The following is a 25,302-nucleotide window of genomic DNA, read 5'->3' on the forward strand; positions in this document are numbered from 1 at the left end:
TCACACAGACACACACACACACACACACACACACACACACACACACACACACACACACACACACACACACACACACACACACACACACTCAGACGCAGAGAGGTGAAACTAAATGTGACCAAAGACAAATCTTTCAAATATAACTTTAACTGGAGCTTAATGACTGGTTGAAATGTTACATCAAGTTAAAATAGGGAATGGATTTATTCAGATTGTGGAATGATGAGATATTAAATGAATATTGTTGAATTGACAAGCACATGAATGTCCAAAGAACAACACCTTATCATTCGGAGTGTTAACCTAGGGGTTTTGAAATCCTCACTGAAGACTCACTTCTTCTCTCTGGCCGTCAGAGCGGAGTACGACTCCTGACATTTCCCTGTGTTTTGTTTTCATATTTGCTGTTGTAAATTATTGTCTTCTGTAGCTATTGTAGTAAAGTGTTTTTATTACATGTACAGCACTTTGGCTCGACCAAAAATCGTTTTTAAATGTGCTCTATAAATAAAACCTCATTTGATTTGATTTGATAATGTTTGTTTTTGATTTTGGAAATGTTTTACTTCCTTGAATCCCAAATAATTGATCAAGTAAAAACACAATGTGGTTACATATTTTAATGGAAACAACATCTCTAAAAAGGCAAAACTGGTTTAACATGAATACAAAACAAATTTGCAGGAAAAAGGCACAAAGTGACATAAATATGAAAAGAGAAATGTTTCTGAGTTTGTATTTTCAATTTCATAACAATGTTTTAAAAGCATTTACAAAAAAGCCCTAGAATAGTTTGCAAGATCTAGAACTCTTTGTTGCACATTTTAAAAGCACATTTTTTTTTTTAATATATTTTTTTTCGTTATAGTTCTCTGACCTTTTTTAAAGTGGAAGATTTACTCACAAGGAGGTTGTGTGGTTGAGTTTGGAGAATTGGACAAGTTTTTTTTAATTATTTAAAGTTTTTGATATCGTACCTTGTGCTCAAATTGTTTGTGTGTGTGCGCGTGTGTGTGTGTGTGTGTGTGTGTGTGTCTGAAGTTGATTAAGGCAGGGGTCCCCAGGGCTCTGCCGCCCTCCCATCCATCAGCTTGATAAGTCCCTGAACAGGCAACATATTGCCTGGGACGCAAAGACATGGCCGGGGATATCAATTTCAACCGTCTGTGTGTGCTGTCACACACGCTCACATAACTACATGTCAGATGCACATAGTCAACCACACAGGGTGTAACACATACTATAACTGACTGTTTTCATCACACACACACCTCAACCTGAAAACATCTGACGGGGGACAGAGGTGAAGGGGGAAGGGGAGAGGAGGTGTGTGCGAGCAGGGGAGACCGTGACTCAAGCTGACTGAGGAAGTGTTAAAGAGTTTATCAGGGTTTGTTGTCATTATATCCACCTTGTTAACTTCTTTGGTGGCATTTCATAGTGTCAAGTTGCTTTCTGCTCAAAGAGAGCTCATGTTACACGTAAAAATGTAAAGGTTGTTGAAGTAGCAGCAGTATAAATGCATCTATTTTGTTCATTTTTTCCTAATTTACAGTTATCTTTTTTGACCTTTTTATTTACTATCATCTTAATGTTTGTCTAATGTATAATGCAGTTTGTCTAGCCTTCAATTCAGTAAGAGTGAATCTTGTTCTTTACAACTGAAATATGTCAGCCATTGACCAAAAATGTAATAAATTCAATCTTACCATTCCCTCGGGAATTGTGCGTTTATTTATAGGCCTCCAAACTGTAACCCAACCAGACCCAGACTGGCCCTGTTTGTCCCATTAGCCATGAACACAGTGGCCAGGCCTCCGTGTGTGTGTGTGGTGTGGGATTTGTGTATGTGTGGGTGGTGTTTGTGTGTGTGTGTACATGTGGATCAATAACCATCCTAGAGGTGTGGATAGTGAGGGGCAAGGTGAGGGTCAGGGTTAGCCGCCAGTGTTAGGGAAATAAGTGGATAAACAGATGAGAAAGAAGCAAGAGAGAGATTGAAGTAAACAAATTACAGGAGAGGGGTTGAGAAATAAGAAACAAGGAGATATTGAGTCAAAGTGAAATTGTGTATTGTCATATGAATTATTGGATGCAAAAACATTTTTGACAATTTGCTATTCTTTTTATATCTTGTAAAGCATAAAACGTTTGGGTAAAATGTTCCCATTTTATATTATATATATATATTCCACATATATATCTTCCTTTATTTCATTGTTACATATAAACAAGAGTTAGGCAATGTTGAAAGAAAAGTACTAAACATTTTTAAGAAAAAAGACTTCAAAAATGTTTGCAAAAAAATAAATAGGAATTTTTAAATGTATACAAAATAGAAGAATATAATCATTATGTATTTAAGTATTATAAATAACAATGTATTGATCATATTGATTTTGGAAAAGAAAACCCCTAAGATATAGCTTTCCATCTCTTCACAGAAAGGTTCATATGACTTTGAGATATACTGACACAATGTAAAATTAAATTACCATTCCTTTTTACAGTCATGCTTTTTTCCAGCAGTTACTCATGTTGGCTTCACAGCTGACAAACTTCTTATTCCAGTGATAGCTTCATCTGTCCACACACACACACACACACACACACACACACACACACACACACACACACACACACACACACACACACACACACACACACACACACACACACACACACACTCTGCTCCCCCACACACAAACACACAGACGCTCAGATGCGATTGGATTGGTCTTTAATTGGCGGGGCGATCACACCTTGAGGATGGCGAGAAGATCCTTCAATCAGACGGAGTGATGGAGCGAGGGATGGAGAGGAGGGAGGACGGGAGTAATGGATGGATGGAAAACAAATGAGCGAGCCTAAAAAGAGGACACTGTTGTGTCACACAGGACCGCAGAGCTTGTCCTATGGTTGGACTCACACATTCTCAGGCTTACATTAAGATAATTTGCTGTGCAAATACTGCTTTGCCTTTTAGAGTGTATTGAAAGTGGATGATGTTCAAGTGCAAGCTCCGTTGGTATATACGGAACCTGTGATTGGCCGCCGCTGGCTTAGTTTGACCTCAGCCCAGTGTCATTCTCCATATGCTCTGGTCTAATACAATTATTCCTCTGTGTCTTTGCCGTTATCAAGTGTGAAGTGGAGTCTATGTATGCATCCATGTATCTCTCTATCTCATTATTTACCTTTTAAAGAACTTCCAAAGAATTGCAAGCTAAAGTTTAACACGTAATATGAACAACAATCTTTGAAGACTGAATCCATCTTAAATGTATCCTATCTTCCCCACTTTTCTCTTCTCCTCCTGTGCCAAATGGGTGTCTCCCTGAGAGGGGATCACTAAGGATTTTGGGGGGGATTTCGCTCCGATGTCTTAAATCAGTCTTAATTTTTGCTCTCTGCCATTAAAGAGCTGCCATTAAGCTCCTCTCTTCTCGCCTCATTTCCCTCTTCCTCTTGTTTCACTTTTTCAATTTGTGTGAGAGGGGGAGTTCACTCCTCATAAAATTTCACTTTGGCCAGCCTATCATTTGCATCTGAGCCAATAAATAGCAATTAGCATTAACAATTAAACCAGCCAGTGGAACCGCGGGCAGCTCCCTGAGATGGCCTGATGGATGGGAAGGTGGATAGTAAGGAAGGGAGGGAAGGTTTAGTGTGTGTGCGTGTGTGTGTGTGCGTCTGTGTGTTTGGCTACTTACATGAACTCTCACAGGGCAATCCAGTATATCTTGCACTTTCATTTTCTTCCCAAAGCTAATTTATCTACCGTCTCAGTGGCCTAATCACAACACACACACACACACACACACACACACACACACACGCATGCATGCAGTGTGGGCCTAAATGCCAAGCTGGCTAGCGTTTTGCTGCTCAAATATCGAACATATTTTAGTTGTTAATCACGCTCATTAAATAACATAGTATTATAGTTCAACCTTTTTCAGCATCACACCGTTTTTTAGATTCATTCATAAACATTGGATGAAATGAGGCCACCCTTGGCCTGATAGCCTGATAACGTCCATTGTGTTATGTTGGCCAAAGTTTGCTTTCCTAAGTCGGTGCAATAGGCGCGTTCACACCAAGTACTTTTCCCACAAAGGTTCCTGAGAACTACGATTTAGTTGCGTTCACACCAAAAAGTCCCAGGAACTAAATTAGTTCAAGAGAACCTTTTTTACCCCCTTTTCAGTCCCTGCTAGAGAGCAGGGACTTTCGTGGGAGAAAAAGGTTCCTGTGTCTGATTGGCTGGGCGGAATGCAAACCACGCCCCGTCAAACTCCCAAAAACATTTGTGAAGCCGCCATTTTATTATCCTCGCATTGCATTATTAGCATTAGCATTAGCCCAGCGCAGAAACGCAGAGAGAGTAACTTATGACAACACAAAATAAAACATGGGAGCGGTGGAGATGAGGAGGTGTCGGCGTTCTGGCCGTTTACTCGGAAGGCTTCAGTAGAAGCTGCTGGGAGTCCCAGCAGCTTCTACTGAAGCCAGTCCTCAACTCCGGGGACTTCCGGCCGGGGATTTTGGGCGGCAGTATACGCCGTGAAGTTGTTTGCGGCCTGCCAGTAAACCCAAAGCAGAAGAAGAAGAAGTGACGTCAGCGGCTTCATTTGCCTAATCCACCCCCAGGAACTAATTTCCGGTGTGAACGCGATCTGTACTTAGTTCCTGAGAACTAAAGAGTTCTCAGGAACCTTTGTGGGAAAAGTACTTGGTGTGAACGCGCCTATTGCTTTAGCTTGAAAAGGATGCTTTCACTGAATCAAAGAGCTTTGCTTGAAAGAAAAATGGGTACCACTTTACAATAAGACTACCCTTATAAAGGGTTTACGAATAGTTTGTAATTCATTTATTAATTAGGCTGTGAATACTTTATAAATCATTAATAAGCTTTTATAAGACATGAGATAAACAGCCCACATTGATAAATGTGGGCTGTTTATCTCATGTCTTATAAAAGCTTATTAATGATTTATAAAGTATTCACAGCCTAATTAATAAATGAATTACAAACTATTCGTAAACCCNGACGGTCCACATTAATTTCGGGACGGCTTAGATTGTATTTCGGGACGGTTCCGGGAGGATGGTGAAAAAAGTTAGTCGAGAGCCCTGCTGGCAACCCTACTGAACACCAGGTATGAGTTTCATTTGCTGCTGTTCGCGTGAGACAATAGCATATTTTTCCCTGTACTGCTTAAAGTGATAATGAGACTCTTGCAGAAGATCATTTTGTTCTTGCCCTTGTTACAAAGAAAGCAAAGTTTCTAAAGCATTCAATAATATGTTTAGGACTCAGAGGATTGAGAGTGTCGTATCAACACTTTATGGTGATCACTTGGCAGAAACGTCAAACTTTACTGATCCATCACAATGAGAGCTGAGCTCGTGTTGAGACTTTGTTTCTCTAAAGTTGATCTAGCATAGCCTTAAAGTTGCACTTTTGGACTTGAAAATCTAATTTTAAGCGTGGAGTTTTTTGACCTGAATTTGTACCTTTGAAAAACACAAACCTTATTTTAGCCTCGACCATTTGTTTACAATGTTTCATGAAGCCCAAAATGCGTTTGCTGAAGCTTATTGGCTAAAACCTTTAAATTAGCAGTTGTTTTTTATTAGAATATATAACCATTAACTTTCTTGCATAAAAGTCTCATGTCTGTGCTGTAAATATGAAGTTAAAATGGGAAGGTAACCACTAGCCTGCCCACTTCTTTGCTAACTCTCTGATAAGTGTGGGGATGTCAAGAACATTGACAGTTCTACTTTTGAGGTTAATATTCTCCTTTAATTATTGAAAAAAGGCTGCAGGCTGTAGGTAATCATTAGATGAAATGTGAATATTCCCTGAGGGGGAAATCTCATAAGCAATTATGAAAATGTATAAAAACATAGATGAAAAAGTGTGGATCTGTTCATTCATACATTTTTGACTTTCTTCTTGATCAGACCCTCTGTGAAGCAGGGCGGGTCACACTCCTGCTCCAGATCCATCTTCATGAACTCCTCGATGGTCAGCTGACTGGTGGGCGTGTCCTCAAACTCTATCAGTCTGATGCCGGAAAACAGTAAATGTTAGGTTAAAATGTGCCAATGAAAAGAACGATAAAATGAAGATAACTCCACTAATGTGTTCACTGTAGGATAGTTTGGTACATCAGCATGAAAAAGATTAACATAATGAATCTTGTGAAACAACAGATGTGAGAAAAACCATCATCTTACAGGCAAAAGGTTATTTGTAAATTGTACAACTATCAAACGTTATCCATTACCAAAAAAGTGAACTTTTAAATGAGAAAAGTCAAAGTGAATAACATCAAGAACTTGAACCACCCACCGTTTTCTTAGCGTGGATTCACACACTTTTACAACGCCGACGATTTCTTTGATGGTGCGGCGAAAGTCGTGCATACGAGCGGCTACAAGAAGAGCTGAAAACAGAAAACATACAAATTGATTAAATGTAACTTATTGGTTAGTCCGCACCACACCAGCTCCGTCTTAACACATCACATATAAATCAACATGTGTCATCCTTACACAAAAACCCAGAAAGTAGAGGTTTCTGTGTGTCTTTTATTGAACTTACATATGTCGGCATCCACATTTTTCTAAGGATAAGACGAGACAACGGCGAGATGGCAACGACTTTATCAAACACTGTGACTATATCAACATGCAATCTGAAAAAGACGAGCCTAAAATGTAGTTTAAAAAGTAAAACGTTACTAAAAATTTCTTTATAATCTTCAATTCAAAAAGAGATTTAATAGAGACTGCGCTTTGGTGAAAGGGAAAAAAGGGTCTATTTTGACAGACTAGACGGAAATGTTAAATCTGATCACTTGAAAAAATACTAAAATGTCAACCACATTCATTGACAAAGATAAAGTATTCACAGTTTTATTGACTAAGACAAGAGAACAATTTGATGACTCTTAGTAACTGCAGCTCGACCAATACCAGGATGAAGTTGACTAAATATGATGAAAACTTGTTAACAACAACCAATACAAATATCATGACTGTATATTGACTTTGGTTAGTTCTCTGCGTGTTCACCTTAAAGACTGCAGGGAAAAGGCGAGCGGGTTCCCCCCCACACACAGAAACACTTTCTAAAAGGAGTAACGAGAACACTAATATTATGCAATGAGTTGCAGTGCGAGCCTAGAAGGGGAACAGTTACATAACCGTCATTAGAGTTGCCTCGCTCAAGAGCCTGTTAAAAGATAGATGCTTCCACTTCTACATGCACACTTCCAACAGCCTTTAGGACTGAAGCGATAGCTTTTTGCTCCGCTGACAACTCTCAAACATTTTACTGCCCTTACCTTAAAACCACAGAACTTCAAAGTTGCTGCTTCTTCTTCTTAATTTGTAGTTAACTTAGTCATTTATTTTGTTTGACCCATGACCTCATGTCCTTCAATCTTTTCTTGCAGATGCATGTTTCAACTCCATCAACAGCAATATTTAGGAAGAAACTTTTCCCTTTTCCATTTGAATGTACCCTTTTCAATGATTTATGATGAGGAATTAATTATTCAGGCAATGCAGCAGAAGAACAGAGAATATTGAAATTGTCAGCGTAAACATGCACGAAGCCCTGTGATTCGATTTCAGGACGTCTTAGCTGCTAATGCATCAAAGCCGAGGGAAGTCAGGTCGACACTGGCGGGACACGAGAAGCTTTGAGCTCAGCTATTTCACATAAACTCAAGCAAAGACGATGATGAGCAGGAAGGAAAATCAACAACTGCCGTAAGTTTCTATCAGGGTAGCCTCAAACACACATCTTTTTGGCATGGTAGTGAAAAAGCCCAGATACATTTGTTAACCCAGTTGGCAGCAAAAACCGTGAACAGCAGCGGATAGATCCTGTCATTCACTTGCGCCTCTGTGTTACGGAGCAGGCTTGCCCTCGAGTCAATGCACCTGTGTTACATTATTGATCTGTTTGAGGAAATTCTCATTTCACTTGCCTCCCACAGGAAGAGGTCAGAGGGCAGCTTCAGATATAGAGGGAGAACACTGCAGCAAACAACGGTTTTAATGTTACCTACATATTATCGATCATGGGATATACTAACTGATGAACTTGCACAACATAAAAAAAAAGGCAATTCGAGTAGAAACTAGGCTTATGTGATCTGTCCAAAAACAGTGTCTCACCAGAAGAAGAGTACATGAAACGGCAACAATTCTCTCTTCAGATCTATTTAAGGACTTGAGGAAATGTGTCCTTGAAAAGCTTAAATAGATTTCACAACTGCCAACCATGAGGGATTCCTTCGCAGTCAGGGACAGAAATATGTAACAACATTATAATACCTTAGATATGGAAATTATTTTATATTTACAAATGGAAAAACTTCATTTAAAAAGGTCAATGTGTGTGCGACACTAGCTTTTTTCTCCCTTACATTGAAAGACATATGTCGACTCGGGCTAGCTAACACAGGAATTTGTGCAATTAGCATTAATAACACAAACCGCTCTTGCAGCTAATGACAATAAACTGTAAGTGGTTCCTAAATTACAATAAGGCAGCATTAGTCAATTCCGGACATTTATTTAATGTAGGTAACAGTATAAACTTCAGAAAAACTGTACCTCGGCTTGAAAAGGTTGGAAGACGCTGGTCTAGATCATCATCTAATGGTTACCTGCTCCACAGAGTCCCGACGGCCTTCGTCCCGTGTGCATCCAGTCCCTCTTCATCCTCTGCACCAGCCTCATCGCCGTCATGGACACGTCGTGGTTCTTCTCCCCAAACTCCAGCAGCTGTGCGAAGCGAGGGATGTACAGGCACGGGTCTGATGGAGACAGGAAGGGCTTTCAGTTTTAAACAAGCAGAAAGAAGACATGCCAGGTGTGTGTGATCTTTTTAGTCGTTCCTTCAAAATCTGGTGCGCTTGTTGACTGAGGTACAGCAGCCACGTGGATACTGTGATAAGACCTTTTCTGTTTGTCTGCATCTCATAGTATAGCTAGAAAGATAGGTAATGGACGAGAAGAGGTCATGGTAATTTCATGTTGTTAGTATCAATCAGATTGTTTGGCTCTGTGGGCAAATTCTCTTAAGATGACACTTTAACTGAAACTCTATCCAATAAAGAACCTGCGTGTGAGTCCATGTGACTTCTGTTTACAAGCCCCAGTTGGCGTCTGAGAAGTAAACAAACCAAAAGCAAAAATGGAAACCTTACTAGTCAAGTAATCAAAAAAAGTAATCTTCAGCCCAAAGGAAATGCTTAGTGTCTGCTTTGAATTCATACTGATTTAAACCAACTGGCACCTGTGATCTTCCCAGTATAACCAGTATCCCATTTCTGGCTGCTAATTAGCTCCACTGGAGAAACTTGAGGATTAGCATTTAGCTGAAGTGCACCCCGAAGCAGCCTGTTTCTCATTCAACGTCTGTCCAGATTTTCGCAGCTGGCGAAAGGATTTGAACGGGCAATCTTCCAATAACAAGCCTTTTCCTTCTCGAATGTCTCTGAGAAAGTTGTACAGTGTGTCATATCATAAACTTTATGGAAAATACTACAGCGTATGAAGAAGAAAATTATGAGAACCACCTGCGTTTGCCATGAAACCGGCTTGGCAGGTGGCCCGTTTGACCTCTAAAAAATTATTTTACCATGCTAAGCGAATCAAATGCAATGTGTCAATTAGGAGGAATCGTCTTTCTGCTGCAACCGGGAGACAAAAAAACTAGAGGTTCATGCCCCGGCAATGACAGTGGAGTCAAATATCTTTGAAGTCAGTTGCTGCGTTTGAAGAGCGGTCCAGTGGAAAGCTGGTAGAGCCGGCTGGTAATAAGATCCAGGCCGATCCTTCCTCCCCCATCCGCACCATGTAATGATACGTTTGCAGAGCTCGCCATCACTGTTCCAACTTTTACTGAGTGTCTATAAACGCTGGCCCAAGCAATATCTACATTTAAAAAGAGAGAAGTGGCTGTTTAGGCAGATGAATCCACCCCCAATCCACTTTCATTGTTGAGTATAATCAATCTGTGATGCTGAAACAGCCCAGGAGTCATTCTGTGATGGAGAGCTGTAGTTTACTTTTTTCCATGTCCCCACTTTCCCCTCAACCTGCTTCTACTTCTGTTCCCCACATTACCCAAAATTACTCCGACCACCCCCAGAGAAAGGCTGTGAACTCTCTCCATTCAATCAAATGTGGGAGCAGGGATGCATGAATACCATTAAAGTGTCATCATTCAGCTGTGGGGAAGCTTCGCCCTACCCTGAAGAAAACCCGAAATGAACTTGGAGCTGAGATGCATTCTGGTCTTTTAATTTTTTTCGTACGGTGGGTGAAATAAATTGTTCCCCGAGTTTGCTTTTTCTCTGATGGACTTCTTCCTATAGCTGACAGTTGATCTGACGTTCAACATCAAACAAAGAGAAGCTGCAGAACTCGGAAAGCAACATTTTAGATGACACAATGAGATCAAACACTACAAAAATGGCTAGACATTTTTTAATATGATATTGCATTTCTTTGGTTTGTGATCAACATAAATAGCATAAGTACGGTCATCAGTTCGGACAAGAAAACTTCTTTAATTTAAGTCTTATAACTTTACCGTTTTTCTACTCCCTTTCCTAAGGGCACTTTGTTCAATTACTTTTATTTGTATACATTTATGTTTGTTTATACTTTTTTTATGCTTTACGTACAGTAAAGCACTTTGAATTGCAGTTGTGTTTTAAAAATAAATGTGCATTGCCTTAGTTTTTACATGGTAAAAAGCAGAAATGTATTGATTGTTTCCATACATTTTTCTTGTAGAGATCACAGAATGAAGGGTGGGTTTATGTGTGTTTACCAATATACAGGGGTGGATTGCAGAGATTATATCTTTCTATTGTTTTAATTTTTCTATAATTTTAGAAGATATATTTGCACCCTTTGGCATTTAAAATGTAGATGTCTTTAGATTGTAATTATATTATCAAAATGACGTAAGCTTTACATGGGCATTGTTTTTCAGAGACAGCATTAATAAATTATTTTCCGTTTTTCTTTGTCTAGTGAAAAGTCACATTCTGAGGGTTGGGTAAAGTGTATTGTTATTACTGTGTATTAATAACAAGGTGCAATAGTAGTGTGAGTTGTTTATTCTTATGTAATTTATGTCAGTAGAAATTACTAAGAGGTTTGTGATGTTCTATTTATTACGTCTTTAGCCCATTTTCCTGATTATACTCAAATCATTTTACTTATCTAACATTTCAATGCATGATTCTTGTACCATAATGGACTATTTTTATTTTGTGGAACACTTCCTTCAACATTGACATCCATTTATTTCCTTTAAGTACTTGTCTTATTTCTCCTCATTAATGTTCTGTACTGCAAGGTCATCTTTTTTACATTTTATTTGTATCTTTCCACCGTTTCTAATCAGCGGGACAGAGGCGGAGCGGTTTGATCCCGGTGACGCACTCTGCGGAGCTGCCGGGGGAGGTGCTCCGGCTCTTTTTACGTCACGACCGTGCGTGAATCTGATTGGTTCTCAGCGAGCCCTGGGCGTCCTTGTAGATCACGACGAGAGAGAAAAAAAGCTGAAAAAATAGAGCAGACCTTAAAACCTTCCTACAAATGACTATTTACCTCCGATACGAACGGCCGCAACAAAACATCATAGCTGACTTCGTTTCGCTCGACAGTCGGTGCATATAAAGAGGGGAGAAATAACGGTGAGGATTAACGCAGAGGCGTAAAAAAAAAAAAAGGGACTTGAATACCAGCTCCGGATTACCCACTCGCTGAAAAAGGGAAAACAGGGATGAGGTGACCGCCAGGAAACGGAGGAAAAGTGGTCGAAGTAAAGGACACCAACGGTTCTTCGCGTATATTTCAATGGTTGTCGTGGAAACTTCGCCGTCAATGCAGTTTTAAATCGGCGTTCGGATTAGTCGAATTTCACCCATAATTACATTTTACACCGAGCAAACCCCGCATCAGTTAGTTCATTTCCGAGAGAATTCACGGGATATTTAACACTATCGGTTGGTTGTGTCGATGCCAACGGTAGACTGCAGGTTGCTCCATCATGGCCGGATCATGAGGTGTTTGACTTATCTACTGCTACTTCCAGAAACACTGAAGAAGTCAAAGAAGGTCAGCAAGCTCCCGGGCAGGCTGCCGTTATGTTATGAGATCCTGACACTGTCCCTGACCAGCAAGAAGAAGAAGCAGCAGCAGGAAGAGGAGCAGGAGAAGATGGCTGCGGAGTTGTACCCCGCCGCCAACACCAACCTGTCCTCCAGCGGCACCACGGTGGCGGACACCGAGAAGCTCAAGGAGGTGCCGGTGAGCCAGGCGGGGAGCAGCGCGGCGACCACCCCGACCACCCAGCAAAACATCAACAATAACAACATAGACCCCCCGAGCTGGCCGTGCAGCCACCCCACACTCCGAGAGAGGTAAAATACTACACAAAATAATAATCATCTTTTTGTCAAAATCTCCAGGAGAGCTGGAGGACATTTCCAGTGGTGGCAAAAGTATTCTTTACCATACTGTAATAATACCACACCTTTAAAAATAATAACTTTCAAGTAAAAGTACCAAAACCACACTGAAAATACTCAATTTCAAGTAAAAGTACTACATCTACGTATTTAAGTATGATTGGGAAAATATACTTTAAAAGTAGTAGGAGTAAAAAAGATTCATATACTTATACACACTCAACTTATACACACTCAATACTTGAGTAAATGTACATAGTAACTTTCCACCACTGTCATTTTCACAATTAAGCACAGAATATCTCTTCTCCTGCAGGGATGTGTCAAGGTGATTAAAAAAAGACCATAAAGTTCATTAAAACCTATTGGAAGTAACGACAGGCAACGCTTTGCTAATATGATAGTAAAAGTACAGCACCATGGCTATACTCACTCGTCACACTTGGATAGTGGGGTTTTATTTTGAAAACCATTCCTGCAACATCTATTTTTACATATATTTTTTCCAAATGTGCCTAAAAGCATTGATTACCGTTAGCATTCTGTACTAACCACATACTGTGCAGAGCTATATCAGAAGGTCGATTTACAGAATTACATGTGTCCAATTAGGATAATCAATTAACCTTTTAAGGACCAAAAACAATCTGTTTTGATGTATTTTGTGCAAGTAGTTTCTTTTGGTTTTGGACTGATGGTTGAAGAAAACATTGGCAAACCGAGAAAGCAAATTGTTAGGGAAAGAGATAATTCACTGAGGCTTATTCCTGAAAACTGCAATGCTTACTTTTTTTAGGAATGCCTTGATGTTTAACAATGAGCTGATGGCTGATGTCCACTTCATTGTTGGCCCCTTGGGGGGGTCTGAGAAGGTTCCAGCACACAAGGTATGGAGATTTAACATGTTAACCAAACCATAAATTGTGTGTTTTTCATCTTATATTAATGTTTGATGATAAGAGAAGTTGTGTTTACAGCAGTGCTACTGAAAGGGAGCTACTGCTGCTCCTTTATTGAACTTGAGAGTGATTCTGGTTGCGTGTCTCTGACGCATCTGTCTGCTCCTCCCTCTCCCCCTCCCAGTATGTGCTGGCCGTGGGAAGCTCCGTCTTCTGTGCCATGTTTTACGGCGATCTGGCAGAGGAGGATTCTGAGATCCATATCCCAGATGTGGAACCTGCTGCTTTTCTAATTCTGCTGAAGTAAGCCACTCACCATCCCTCACACAGCCAACCAGAAGGAGAGATGACAAGCTCAGTCAGTGTCACTTCAAAGCATATTATTACTCATCCAAAGCTAAGCAGAGGCGAGTGCCAAAATGCTGGGAGCGCCTGAGAGCAGGGGCAGCAGCACACTGATCTGTAATTGCTGGTTTTTCTAAATACTCTAGGTCCAACTAGAACATTTCCCCCTCTTTTTACTCATCTACAGCCTGGCAATTTTCATTGAAGGGTCTGGTAGTTATAAATATCCTGCCTTTGTTGCTCTTCCAGCAGCATTGGCTAATCCAGCACAATAGATTGTAGCATGTCAGGGCTTTCGTGAAAGACCCAGGATGAGTTTAATCATCACAGAGTCCCGATTATGTTAGTTTTTTCAAAAAGTTGGTTCTATAATGCATCTTATAAGTGATATTAAAATAAAGTTGTCTCTCCAGCAATGCCAGTAAGTTGAAGTTCTTTTCATGCACATGTGATTAAAAGGTTATTTTGCTTCTCCAGGTACATGTACAGCGATGAGATCGACCTGGAAGCAGACACGGTGCTGGCCACCCTGTATGCCGCCAAGAAGTACATAGTTCCTGCACTGGCCAAGGCCTGCGTCACTTTCCTGGAAACGAGCCTGGAGGCCAAGAACGCCTGCGTGCTGCTCTCCCAGAGCCGCCTGTTCGAGGAGCCCGAGCTGACGCAGCGCTGCTGGGAGGTGATTGACGCTCAGGCTGAACTGGCACTCTGTTCGGAGGGCTTCTGCGAGATCGACCTGCAGACGCTTGAGATCATCCTGCGGAGGGAGACGCTCAACACCAAGGAGGTGGTGGTGTTTGAGGCGGTCATGAACTGGGCCACAGCAGAGTGCAAGAGACAAGGTTTGGGGCCCACAACCCGCAACAAAAGAGAAGTCCTGGGCAAGGCTCTGTTCTTAGTGCACATCCCCTCCATGAGCCTGGAGGAGTTTGCTGACGGGGCGGCGCAATGTGATATCCTGACACTGGAGGAGACGCACAATGTGTTCCTGTGGTACACTGCAGCGAAAAAGCCAGATTTGGAATTCCCTCTGACGGAGAGGGAGGGCTTGGCGCCTCAGAGGTGCCACCGCTTCCAGTCCTCGGCCTACCGGAGCAACCAGTGGCGCTACCGCGGCCGCTGCGACAGCATTCAGTTTGCGGTGGACAAGAGGATGTTTATCGCGGGTCTCGGGCTGTACGGATCAAGCGGCGGTAAAGCGGAGTACATCGTCAAAATCGAACTTAAGAGACAAGGGGTGACCCTGGCGCAGAACATGACAAAGTTTGTGTCGGATGGGTCGAGCAGCACGTTCCCCGTGTGGTTCGAGCATCCTGTTCAGGTGGAGCAGGACGCCTTCTACACGGTGAGCGCCGTGCTGGACGGGAACGAACTGAGCTATTTTGGCCAGGAGGGCATGACGGAAGTGCAGTGCGGGAAGGTGACATTTCAATTCCAGTGCTCCTCCGACAGCACCAACGGGACCGGAGTACAGGGAGGACAGATCCCAGAGCTGGTGTTCTATGCGTAAGCTGCTCTGGACTGCAGATGGAACATTAGGTTTATCCTGCCTCCCAGCCTTTAAAGTAATGTAGCATAAAAGACACTTGACTAATGTCACACTAAATGGCCTGGTTAGTTCTCAGAGAGACTATTTTAAAGAGTCAAGGAGCTGTTGTTTTATCTTATTTAATTTAATCTTATTTTTGTATTTAAATACTGGGTTAACGTTATTTGCTCTGATGGCTGTGTTGAAAGGCTGCGGCTGCTGTAGAAACAACATTAAAAGAGTGATGTGTTGTTATGTAATCAAGCTGAGCGCCACGACTGGAACAAGTTGGGACTGCTTCAAATTGTGAAATTGCAAGTCTACACCATGTTGTTACTATAGTCTAAGCAGCAATGTTTCACCAGGAGCAACTTTATGTAGTGTTATGATTCTAAATGCAAAAAAAAGTAGAAATCTTGTCAAACAGAGTTGTTTTGCACTTCAGAGGACGGCCTCAGAAACATTGTGTCTTTTGTAAAATACGATTTAAATGTTAACAGCTTGATGCTGTTAGAGATGACAGATGTGTTCTGTATAAGAATGCTTATACACCTGATGATAAAACATAACGGTTATAATGTGATTGAGGCTTCAGATGTCACATCATTGTGGGTGAGGGGATTCGAGGGACTGCAGCGCCCCCTGGGTACTGCAGTGGGAGCTACACCTGGGTTTTTAACGAGAACATAAAGTTCTTGCAGCAATGGATGGATTAGTCACCAGGAGTCGGGTAAAGTACAGGGGCCAGAGGAGTCATTTGGGCCCCTCAGCAAGAGCATAAGAGATAAGACTTTATTTATCCCGAATGAAATTGTTGTGCAAGAGTAACAAAATACAATAAACACAATAAACCCAGCAGCACAACAGCATCTTTTTAAAGTCACTGTTATAATCATCTGGTTGGGAAGTCAGAGGGCTCAGTCAAAGTAGACATGCTCCTATGGTGTTTTTACCCAGATCCTTTAACATTGAGCAACTGTGGGTCAAATTCAGATTTATTCATTAACGTTTTTTCCAATTTAACCCAAGAGCTGCACATACTACAGTAAACCTACGTAAGCACTTGATATATGTCTATTGATATTTGATGGGGATGAAGCAATTTAACAAAGTGTTATTATAGCCTTATGCTCCTCTTTAACTTTGACACTATTGAAGTAAAGTCACTTGAATATGTTTAGCAGCTTGGTATCACTGCTTACAGACAGTAGAACTTGCTGACTTAACCTACAGAAAACCAACATTAATATTCGTAAAGGATTTCAAATGTGTTTGACCACAGTAGGACTGCCTCCTCTTGGTCAAAGAGTTAACTTAAACTGACTTTTATGATCGCAGTGGATAAAGATTTTGGACGATAGAGCATTTTGTGTGCTTTCTTTCAAACCGATTGAACCATTTAGAACAAACGTATGGGCACATATCTGGTCAACATAATATTTAAAGTGGTGGTTTGAATGGTTCCTGGAGAAAATCAGTTTTACAAGTCTTCTGATTCAGTCACCTAATCGAGAAGTCGATAAAATGGTACGAGTCTTAGTTGAACAGACAGGGAGAGTCCTCGTCAGCAGAGTAGCTGTGCTTACAGCCAACATTATGTAGTTGACAAATTCAATCCCTGGAGTACTTACAAGTTATTTACCAAGCAAATATGCCAAACATTCACAATTTCCAGCTAGTAAAAGTGATTTTCACTGTTTTTAAAGAGATTGTCATTTCAGCATTCTTGGGTATTGGAATTTAGGACGTCATTTTGAAATCTGGGAAACTAGCAATATTTTTTCTGGTGATATTTACACTTCATGATTATTTAAAAATGGGTAGAATAAAAGATAGATTCATTAATAATAATCAGTAGGCCTAGTTAAAGCCATATTTATAACCATTACTTATCTACCTAAAAGCATTTACCAAATTGCGCTTGACTACAGCTGATTTTAAAGAGCTTAACTGCAAGTCTTGCAGTGAATCCAGTAACACATCGTGAAGATAAATAAAGTGTGTACCTATAGCCGGGGCGTTGATGCAGAGCTCTCTTGACAGTGCGAGGAACGTTTTTCCCAAGATGAAGACGTTCACCTGTGAAAAAGAGAAATCTTTTTTTTAATGATAAACAGCAAAGATAAAAACACTGAAAAGCAAAGCGTGTCAAAACCAAACCTTGTGCTGCCAGTTAAGTCGGATTTTCTAACCGGATTTGGACGTTTACATCAATCTGTAAGTGACTCCAGGAGCCATTAGATCCATTCAGAAACACTTATACAATTAGAGCCCGAGCATCGGCCTGACATTAAGACCTCACAAATGTCTGGGTATGATTGACCAGGACTGGTGTGTTTGAGAGAGAAAAACATACCGTTATGATTTGAAATAAGGTTGCTGCGTCATCGCCAGGTTAAGGGTTGTGGTTATATCATGGTTTCATTTCAATATGTGTGATTAAAACCTGAGCTGGGGGGCCATTGGAAGGGATTTTCCTCCCTCGTTGCTCTTTTTATTCAATTCTAATCAAAATATGTTCCACTCAATTCCCCTCTGCACTCTCCCTTCCTGCATTATATTCCTTCAGATTGATTTCCTGTAACTAACTCACATTTCTGACCACATCAGTGTTTGGACTGTATGCACAGATACTTCTTTAAACTGTCACGATCATAAAAGGGCTTCATTTTAACTCAGCAATGTAAGCCACATTTCTGCCAAGGTATGATGTTAAACCAGTAGGGACGTTACAGCCTACAATTGCTTATTCAAATCACATTTTCCAGTACTTTCCAGCATTATATAAGCAATAATTCCTAATGATACACGTTATTAAATGTATGCCACAGAGAAGCAGCAGGACATGGATGGTAGGATTAACTAACAAGCATTTATATATTCATTAAGGTCATTAAAGTTTCCGAGTTGCTGTTAGCTGCAGGTGTTATGGTGACTGAACCTCCACAGAGAGGAGTATTTAACCACCTGATGCACAATCCACTGCTGAAATCACCTCTGGTTAAGAAGTGTGTATCATTGGACAGCCTGCAATTAGGTCTGAGCAATATATCGATAATATATGTTATTAATATATCATTTCTTTGATTCCATGTTTCGAAAGCAACAAAAGTCAACCTAACAATATAGTCACGATATTTAAATTGCAGTATTTGATCATAAAAATCATCAGATAGCCAACCCGTACCTGCATTCGGATACAAACTTTAAAACTAGCATTACCGACTATAGCAAGCAAGAGAAAATATGCGTTATACCTTCTAAAGCAGGTTAAGATACATTGTTAGATTGACATTCGAAAAAAGACAATCTATTCTTCTACCACTGCTGTTGTTGCAAATTCGATTTGTATTAACAATAAGAGGTTGAAGGAGAAAAACAAATAAGAGAGCACATTTTCTAACAAAATACGTTTTGAATTACTCCAACAAAAGCACTCCCAACAAAAGCACTCTAATCCTACCAGCGAGGAAGTGAGATTGTGGTGGAAAGTGCAAAGAAATTGGGGTAAACTCGAAATTTCGTCTCCCTATTCACCCCCTCTCTATCCAGGCCATCCAAAACCCCAATAAGCAGGTGAATGCAGTCAGGTTAAAACACCACTATCTCCACCCAAAGCTCCAGTTCACATCCACCAATATCAAGTGCCACATAATATATAAAAACAGGGAGACCTTGCCCATGGCTCCTACATCGAGTATTAAACTTCAAGATTTAGGAGATAAAACCTTTTTACATTTCATTTAGCTTTTGTCCAAAGAAACTTGCAATAAGCGCAATCAACCATGAAGGCACGAACTAAGAATCTTGCAAGTGTGTTAGCTTCAAACAACATTTCAAATGATCTAGAGAAGGATCAGATGAGTATGTCCCTTGTGCAGTTAAACTAGAAACCTGGTTTGTAGCAGGATGTTGGTGGAGGAGGAGGAGGGCGAGTGTGTCACCAGGGTTATCACTCCAGCACCTCCCCTCACAGATGTTTCATTGTGTTTAACCCACATCACCTCCAGAAGGCTCGGCAGTAAATTCTGTCTCCCCCCCCGACCCCCACAAACTATCTGAAAGGAGCTGATGATGAATAACAAAGCCACAGGGCTGCACATCTATCATTTCCCTCACAAATTATAAGCTCAGAATTAGGTTTCTGGTGCCGAGAGCTGCAGCAGACGGGCGGTGAAAGCTGCAGGACCGGGTCGTGAACTCGGGTTAGATCTCCCTCATTCCTTCAGACCCTCTCTCGAGACCTATGAGGAAGGGGTGAGGAGCAGACAGACGGACTCTCGATCTCAGCCCCCTCTGGAGTCGTGCAGGGACGCAGATGCTCCTCCGCTATTCTGGGAAGTGGATTCCAGCAAGGAATTTATACACAAAGGCAGAAACGGTGGTGGAGAAGAAGGAAGTGGAACAAGTGCCGGCGCTTTCAATAAAAGGGAGGCATGATTACAGCTAAAACACAAATGTTGATTAACACTCATGATGGTTATTCTCAAAGGAGCTCAGGAGCAAAATCAACATCTTTAAAGCAAGCTGCAAAAATCCATAGTTTCATTTTAACTGGGGATTTAATGATGGGTGTAACGTATGGATCGACTTAGCGTGTTTCAGCTCAACTGGCCATATAAAGCAATGTTTTTTTTGGTGTACAAGCCTGAAAATGACACACCAAAAATCTAAACGCTTCCAGTACGGGACTCCTTATGGGCACAGACATGATGATACCAGTCTCTGCTGAAAGAAAGCTCTGAACAAAGTCAGATTTAGTCAAAGTGATACTGAACCAAATGCATACAACCACAAACACCCTGTCTCGAATTATTGCAAAACCAATGTGCAAAAATACATGGATTATAAAAAGGAAAGGAATACTGGATCGGAAACTAATGTGAAATAAGACCTATGAGAACTAAACTGCTTAACCCATTCACCTTTTAATGATTCTTAAAGTTCTACGTGATTTAATGCATTTATTTTCAAATATGAAGCCTACTTGTCCGAAAAGTTTGCCAATATTCCATGCATTTGTATTTAGTACTTACATTTCTATAACTTTAGATATTGTGTGTATCAAACACACGAGTCTAATATCATTCATGCAAAATAATGTTGCTAATCCTGCAAACATTGCTACATTTGACATCTGATTATGAATCTAATGGCAAAGAAAAAACGTTTCCAGTGTGACTGCAAACGGAGCTAAATTGTGTACATTTAATTTAAAATCATCCCTTTGAGCTGCTTGTGGTGAACCTGAGAAGAGTATAATCCCTCGTCTCCAATGCGGCGCTAAGTGAAACTTTCCGGGTCGAGGGGTCAAAACTCAAAGCGCTCGACCATTAAAAACACAGTGCGGTCACTCGATACCTCAGAGCAGAGGCTCAACAGGTGGAGGGGGAAAACTTTCAATTAGACGAGAAGCTCCAGTTCGATCTCTGAGCGTCAACAACTTTCTCCTAAAGACGCAAACTACAGAAACCACTGCTGCTGGAAACAAGTCTGCACATCTTCAGCTGACTGTTACCAGAGGAAAAAAGTCAAATCAACCAGAAAATACAACGCTGATTATTGCCAGATAAAAAGCTGTTTCCTGACTAATTATATTCAAGTGTGGGAGCTGAAATCAGTGTGCTTTTTTCCCCCTCGCAGAAATATAGGACTGGATGTTCACACAACAAGCTTTCTGTGGCAAATGCTGCCAATACACTTCAAATTAAAATGTAATTATAGCAACAAGTGCTCAGTCTAAATTACTCAGTTGGAAAACAATAATCATGCCTAGCAAAAAAAGACTTAATTGAAGTATTTAATGTGGGTTTGTTTGTGTTCAGTGGTTTAAAACGTTAGTAGAGTTTAAATCTAAAATCTGGTTTCAAAGTTGAATTTTTCCAAATCTCTAATTAAATCTTAACTAGAAAGAACAAAATAGAGGCTTTCTTCCAATTGCAGCTACTCTGGATGGTTACGGATGAAAAGGCCTCGTGTAAATGTGAGCAAATATATTGTTTAAAAAGAAAACACTGAAGCTAATTGGTCCAGGCGTCTTCCATGGTGACATACTGAACCCAAACCAGTAAGAAGAGTCTAATTCCAACCCAGTACATGGGAGAAAAGCTCAACATGTGTCCTCTTTGAAACCATTTCTTCCACCTTTCAGAAGCAACACTCAGTGCGAATAATGTTCAAAAAAGGTATTCAATAAATGAGTCCTTTAAAAAATAAAACTGGGCCGCAGGATAGCTCAGTGGTTAGAGCTGGCTTGCCGGACATGTCACCCCTCAATCTCTCCCTTTCAACTCTGCATCTCCAATAAAGAATGAGACAGAGGCCGTTTCTCAATCGCGAGGATGCTTGCTTGGTAGCACATGTCTTCCGAGTCACTTGCTTCAGAAGCTAGGCAAGAATCCTTCCTGGCATTCGGAAAACGAAGAGTGGAACAGGCTAGCAAGTGTGCGTCATATGAGAGGCCCAGCCTTACATTTTCCGCCACAGATTTGGGGAAATTGGTCCGTGCACAAAGCATTGTGGGAATTTTAAGGACGCAAAGTCTACCCATGTGCAGCCTCGAAATTACCCCCAAACCAAGGACGTGCCCTCAGTGGAATTCCAAGTATGCTGGAGATTGGAACAGTCCTTCGGCGGCACTCGATGACGTAGCATCCTTGAAATATTGGCTTGGAAGCCAGTTTCCTCGCGATTGAGAAACGGCCAGAGTTTGCAAGAGCTTCACACTCGAACAGATAAAATACACCCTAAAGATATGTTAGCATCTAGCCGGACACAACATTGTACATAAATGAGGATTGTTCCTATAAAATAAAACCTTACAACCACATCTCAACATGAAAAAAACGTGTTGCATTGCTTCCTATTAATAAGAGAGAATGTGCAATGAACAGTGTGCAGGATCATCTGTGTGTTGCACCTGTTACTCCAAACCCTGCATGTGTGCAGTGGAGAAATGCATCTTATGTGAAACACATTCAGAGCATGTGGTTGGATGAATAAGATCTTGCAGAGCTCATCACATTAGCGCCAGAGAACAGCTGATATTCACCGCCTGCATTGATCCCATATGGTTATCCACGTGATTCACTTTAACGCCTCATTCATCCAAACAATGCAAAGCAGACCCTGGGTGTGGATGTGTTAAAAAAAAAGGAGTGATTGGTGGTATTTCCACCCCGCAGCCGCCTAAATGCTGCACATTAATAACCCCACCCACCCAAAATCCACTCCTAATCCACTCCCAGCCTCCTCATGCCGGGGTGTGGACCACGGGGGAGGGGAGGTGTGTGTGTGGGGGGGGCAGCTCCTGCAGGACAGCTGGGTGCATAAAAATAAAAGCCCCTGACCAGCTGTGACTGAGATATATGTTCCCCCCCCCACCACCAGCCCTATTCTATTCTACTCCTTATCATCTCTTGTGAATTGCTTTCTCATTATATATTTATGCAATTATGAGTGGCTCTAATATGTACGCACAACACAACACCACACCATACACTATCACACACACATTTATATAACACACATACGGGACTCAGTTTTAATTACACGGTGAAAGTCTGAATACAAGATTACTGCAGGACCGAGTGGTTGATGCAGGAGGATGCATGATGGAGTTGTGGTAGCAGTGTGTATTAAGTCGGCTGCTGTAACAGGGTGGCATCAGTAGACATTAAAGAGTTCAAAGTATGAAAAGTATTTTAAGTTTAGAGGTTTCTTACTCTAAATGGCTTTATTAACCATATATTCACAGATTTGTGAATGAATCAATGAAAGTAAATGGTCAATCAACAAAAATTAGTCCCGTTTAAATTCAGAGTTGCAACAACAAGGGATGAATCTAAGAATTAAATAAATCTGCAACTACGTAAACTGTGTATGTTCACTAACTTTAAGCCGGTTTCCGGCACATATTTTATGGTTTAGTTGTGTAAAATTTGCTTCTTCTGGTCTTTGACATTTTTAATCGAATAGAGGTTTTTGGACTTTCTAGTGACAGAAAAGAAGAGCAGGTGTAAAGGCATCCGCCTTCTAGAGAAAGAAAGGGGTGGTTTTTGTCCCATTTTTCTATCTTATTAATTCAAGGAAATAATCTTGCAGATTATTCAACAAAATAAAAGAATTTAATCTTCAAATTTGACTGGAGTTTTGAACGTACCTGCAGGAGATCACTGAGTCCAGCAACATGTCTGAGAGAAAACAGGTTAAGCAAATAAACATTAAGAATCACAGGTAAAAAAACTATTGGATGATTATCATTTCCCAAGTTAGGATAAGTGAACAATCACATACAGTATCAGATGACATAATCAAGTCCATTTTATTTGTTTCTGTGGACCGAGCCTGAATCAGACTAATAGTTACAGGGTGATCTGAAGCCTGCAATCTCACATTTAAAACTTGGACAAAATAACAAGTCTCAAATCTGGAGCGCGTCTGACCTTTGCTCACAACATCCTCTCTCTTTCAGTCTGTCTCTATAAAATAGTGTTTCGTTTATTTTTACTTTCAAAAGTGTATTTTCTGACTCTCCCACCTGCACAGTGGACACCGGCTGTGACGATTGATGAAGTGAGCAAGCTGAGACAGTAAATCTAAGCGAACACTGAACACAAACCTTTGTGACCAGGACCACACAGCTAAATATTAATGACGGACACCCACACCATAAAGGACACCCACACTGTGCAGAGAAACATACACTCGAAGCATACGGACGTGGACACTGGACCACACACGACAAAACACATTGGGACAGACAGTGAACACACAAACTGAGAGTACATCATACTCATGCACCACGCAACAGAGAAACCACCACATGGACACGAGACACACAAACATACAGTCGCACACATTTAAAACAAATGTAGACACGCTGAGAGACACACACAAACACAGATAGAAGAGGACACACACAACCACAGATAGAGTGAGAGACTCTATCGCACAAGAGCAGAGCGACACACCACACAGACCACTTTGCATACGGAAACACCCACTGAGACACACCAACAGAAGCATATACATGGAGAAACATGAATACACACATTATAGACACACACACACACACACACACAAACAGTAAAGTCCACCACACATGAAACGCGAAGAGAACAGCAGACACACAAACACATTTTCACACAGGAATAGCACACAGACATAAATAGAGACATAGACACACAACTGAGACAAACACTCAGAGACACACACACCACACAACACACCCCCCGTCAGCCTCTGGACAGCCCGCCCCCTCTGCCAATGACAGCCCCCCTCTGACCCGTCGCCGGGCGACGCTGCACCTGTCCGGCTGCAGGGCGGATAGCTGCTCATGAATGAAAAAGGGCGCTCATCAATGGAATAGCGGCAGCAGCGTCAGATGAAATTGAAAAAAATCATCCAGCCGCAACGCCGTCTGGAGATACAGGCCACTCCCCTGAAATCAGGAAAAGCAAACAGCAGCAGGTCCTTCAACACATTGGTCCAGCGCAGGAGGGACGCATGTCATAAACAGGTAAGGAAATAGCAAAGAAGCACATCGCCTAACGAACTCGCCTATTTCAATATCCAGAGAAGATGGAGATTTAAAGTGAAGCAGGCGTCCACTTCGAGCTGAAAAGGTTATCTGCCGTTCAAGTGGTGTTCAGTTTATGAACTCACTGCGTTCATGCCTGTTTTATTTATTTGTTTTTATTTTTAAACTGCACTAAGAGACACCTGACACAAAAAACTGGTTGTACTCGAGTATATTGACAATGAACGATGTCTCGCGCGTCTGTATGGAGATGCTAAACATCACAGCATCTTCTTGACAGCCTGTGCAATTATTAGGCCTTTCTCAGTTTTTCATAAATTAGTCGAACAACCTATGTTTTCACCACCGTCCACAAAACTGTTGCAAAATACAGACCTGTACCAAAGTAAATGCTGCGTTCTCATTTATAATAAGCATGCAGTTTTAACCACGCAAAGTTACAGCATGGCATTTTTAAAACATCAG

The 25,302-nt window shown here is 41.1% G+C and overlaps 3 protein-coding genes across 3 annotated transcripts in view; 2 read left to right on the top strand and 1 right to left on the bottom strand.

Moving 5' to 3' along the window:
• Nucleotides 1-23,491, bottom strand: part of LOC104965457 (transcription factor IIIB 90 kDa subunit-like) — a 24,632-nt gene extending 1,141 nt beyond the window's left edge. The window contains exons 1-5 of the mRNA XM_010794413.1: nucleotides 23,458-23,491; nucleotides 17,303-17,375; nucleotides 8,697-8,846; nucleotides 6,365-6,458; nucleotides 5,950-6,076 (exon numbers count right to left, since the gene is read on the bottom strand). Coding sequence (XP_010792715.1) covers nucleotides 5,950-6,076; nucleotides 6,365-6,458; nucleotides 8,697-8,778 — 303 coding nt within the window. The 5' untranslated portion in view covers nucleotides 8,779-8,846; nucleotides 17,303-17,375; nucleotides 23,458-23,491. The remainder of the gene's footprint in view (nucleotides 1-5,949; nucleotides 6,077-6,364; nucleotides 6,459-8,696; nucleotides 8,847-17,302; nucleotides 17,376-23,457) is intronic.
• Nucleotides 11,626-15,879, top strand: LOC104965074 (BTB/POZ domain-containing protein 6-B-like). The gene is made up of 4 exons (XM_010794015.1): nucleotides 11,626-12,476; nucleotides 13,321-13,411; nucleotides 13,608-13,726; nucleotides 14,246-15,879. The coding sequence occupies exons 1-4, from the start codon at nucleotides 12,073-12,075 to the stop codon at nucleotides 15,276-15,278; spliced, it is 1,647 nt and encodes a 548-aa protein (XP_010792317.1). The 5' UTR covers nucleotides 11,626-12,072; the 3' UTR covers nucleotides 15,279-15,879.
• A 1,190-nt stretch (nucleotides 23,492-24,681) lies between the features above and the next one.
• LOC104965459 (transcription factor IIIB 90 kDa subunit-like) overlaps nucleotides 24,682-25,302 on the top strand; it is a 3,260-nt gene continuing 2,639 nt past the window's right edge. Inside the window, exon 1 of the mRNA XM_010794414.1 lies at nucleotides 24,682-24,816. Coding sequence (XP_010792716.1) covers nucleotides 24,682-24,816 — 135 coding nt within the window. The remainder of the gene's footprint in view (nucleotides 24,817-25,302) is intronic.

The sequence above is a fragment of the Notothenia coriiceps genome, unplaced genomic scaffold (assembly GCF_000735185.1).
Source record: "Notothenia coriiceps isolate Sejong01 unplaced genomic scaffold, NC01 NC01_scaffold00037244, whole genome shotgun sequence".
NCBI classification, from domain to species: domain Eukaryota; kingdom Metazoa; phylum Chordata; class Actinopteri; order Perciformes; family Nototheniidae; genus Notothenia; species Notothenia coriiceps.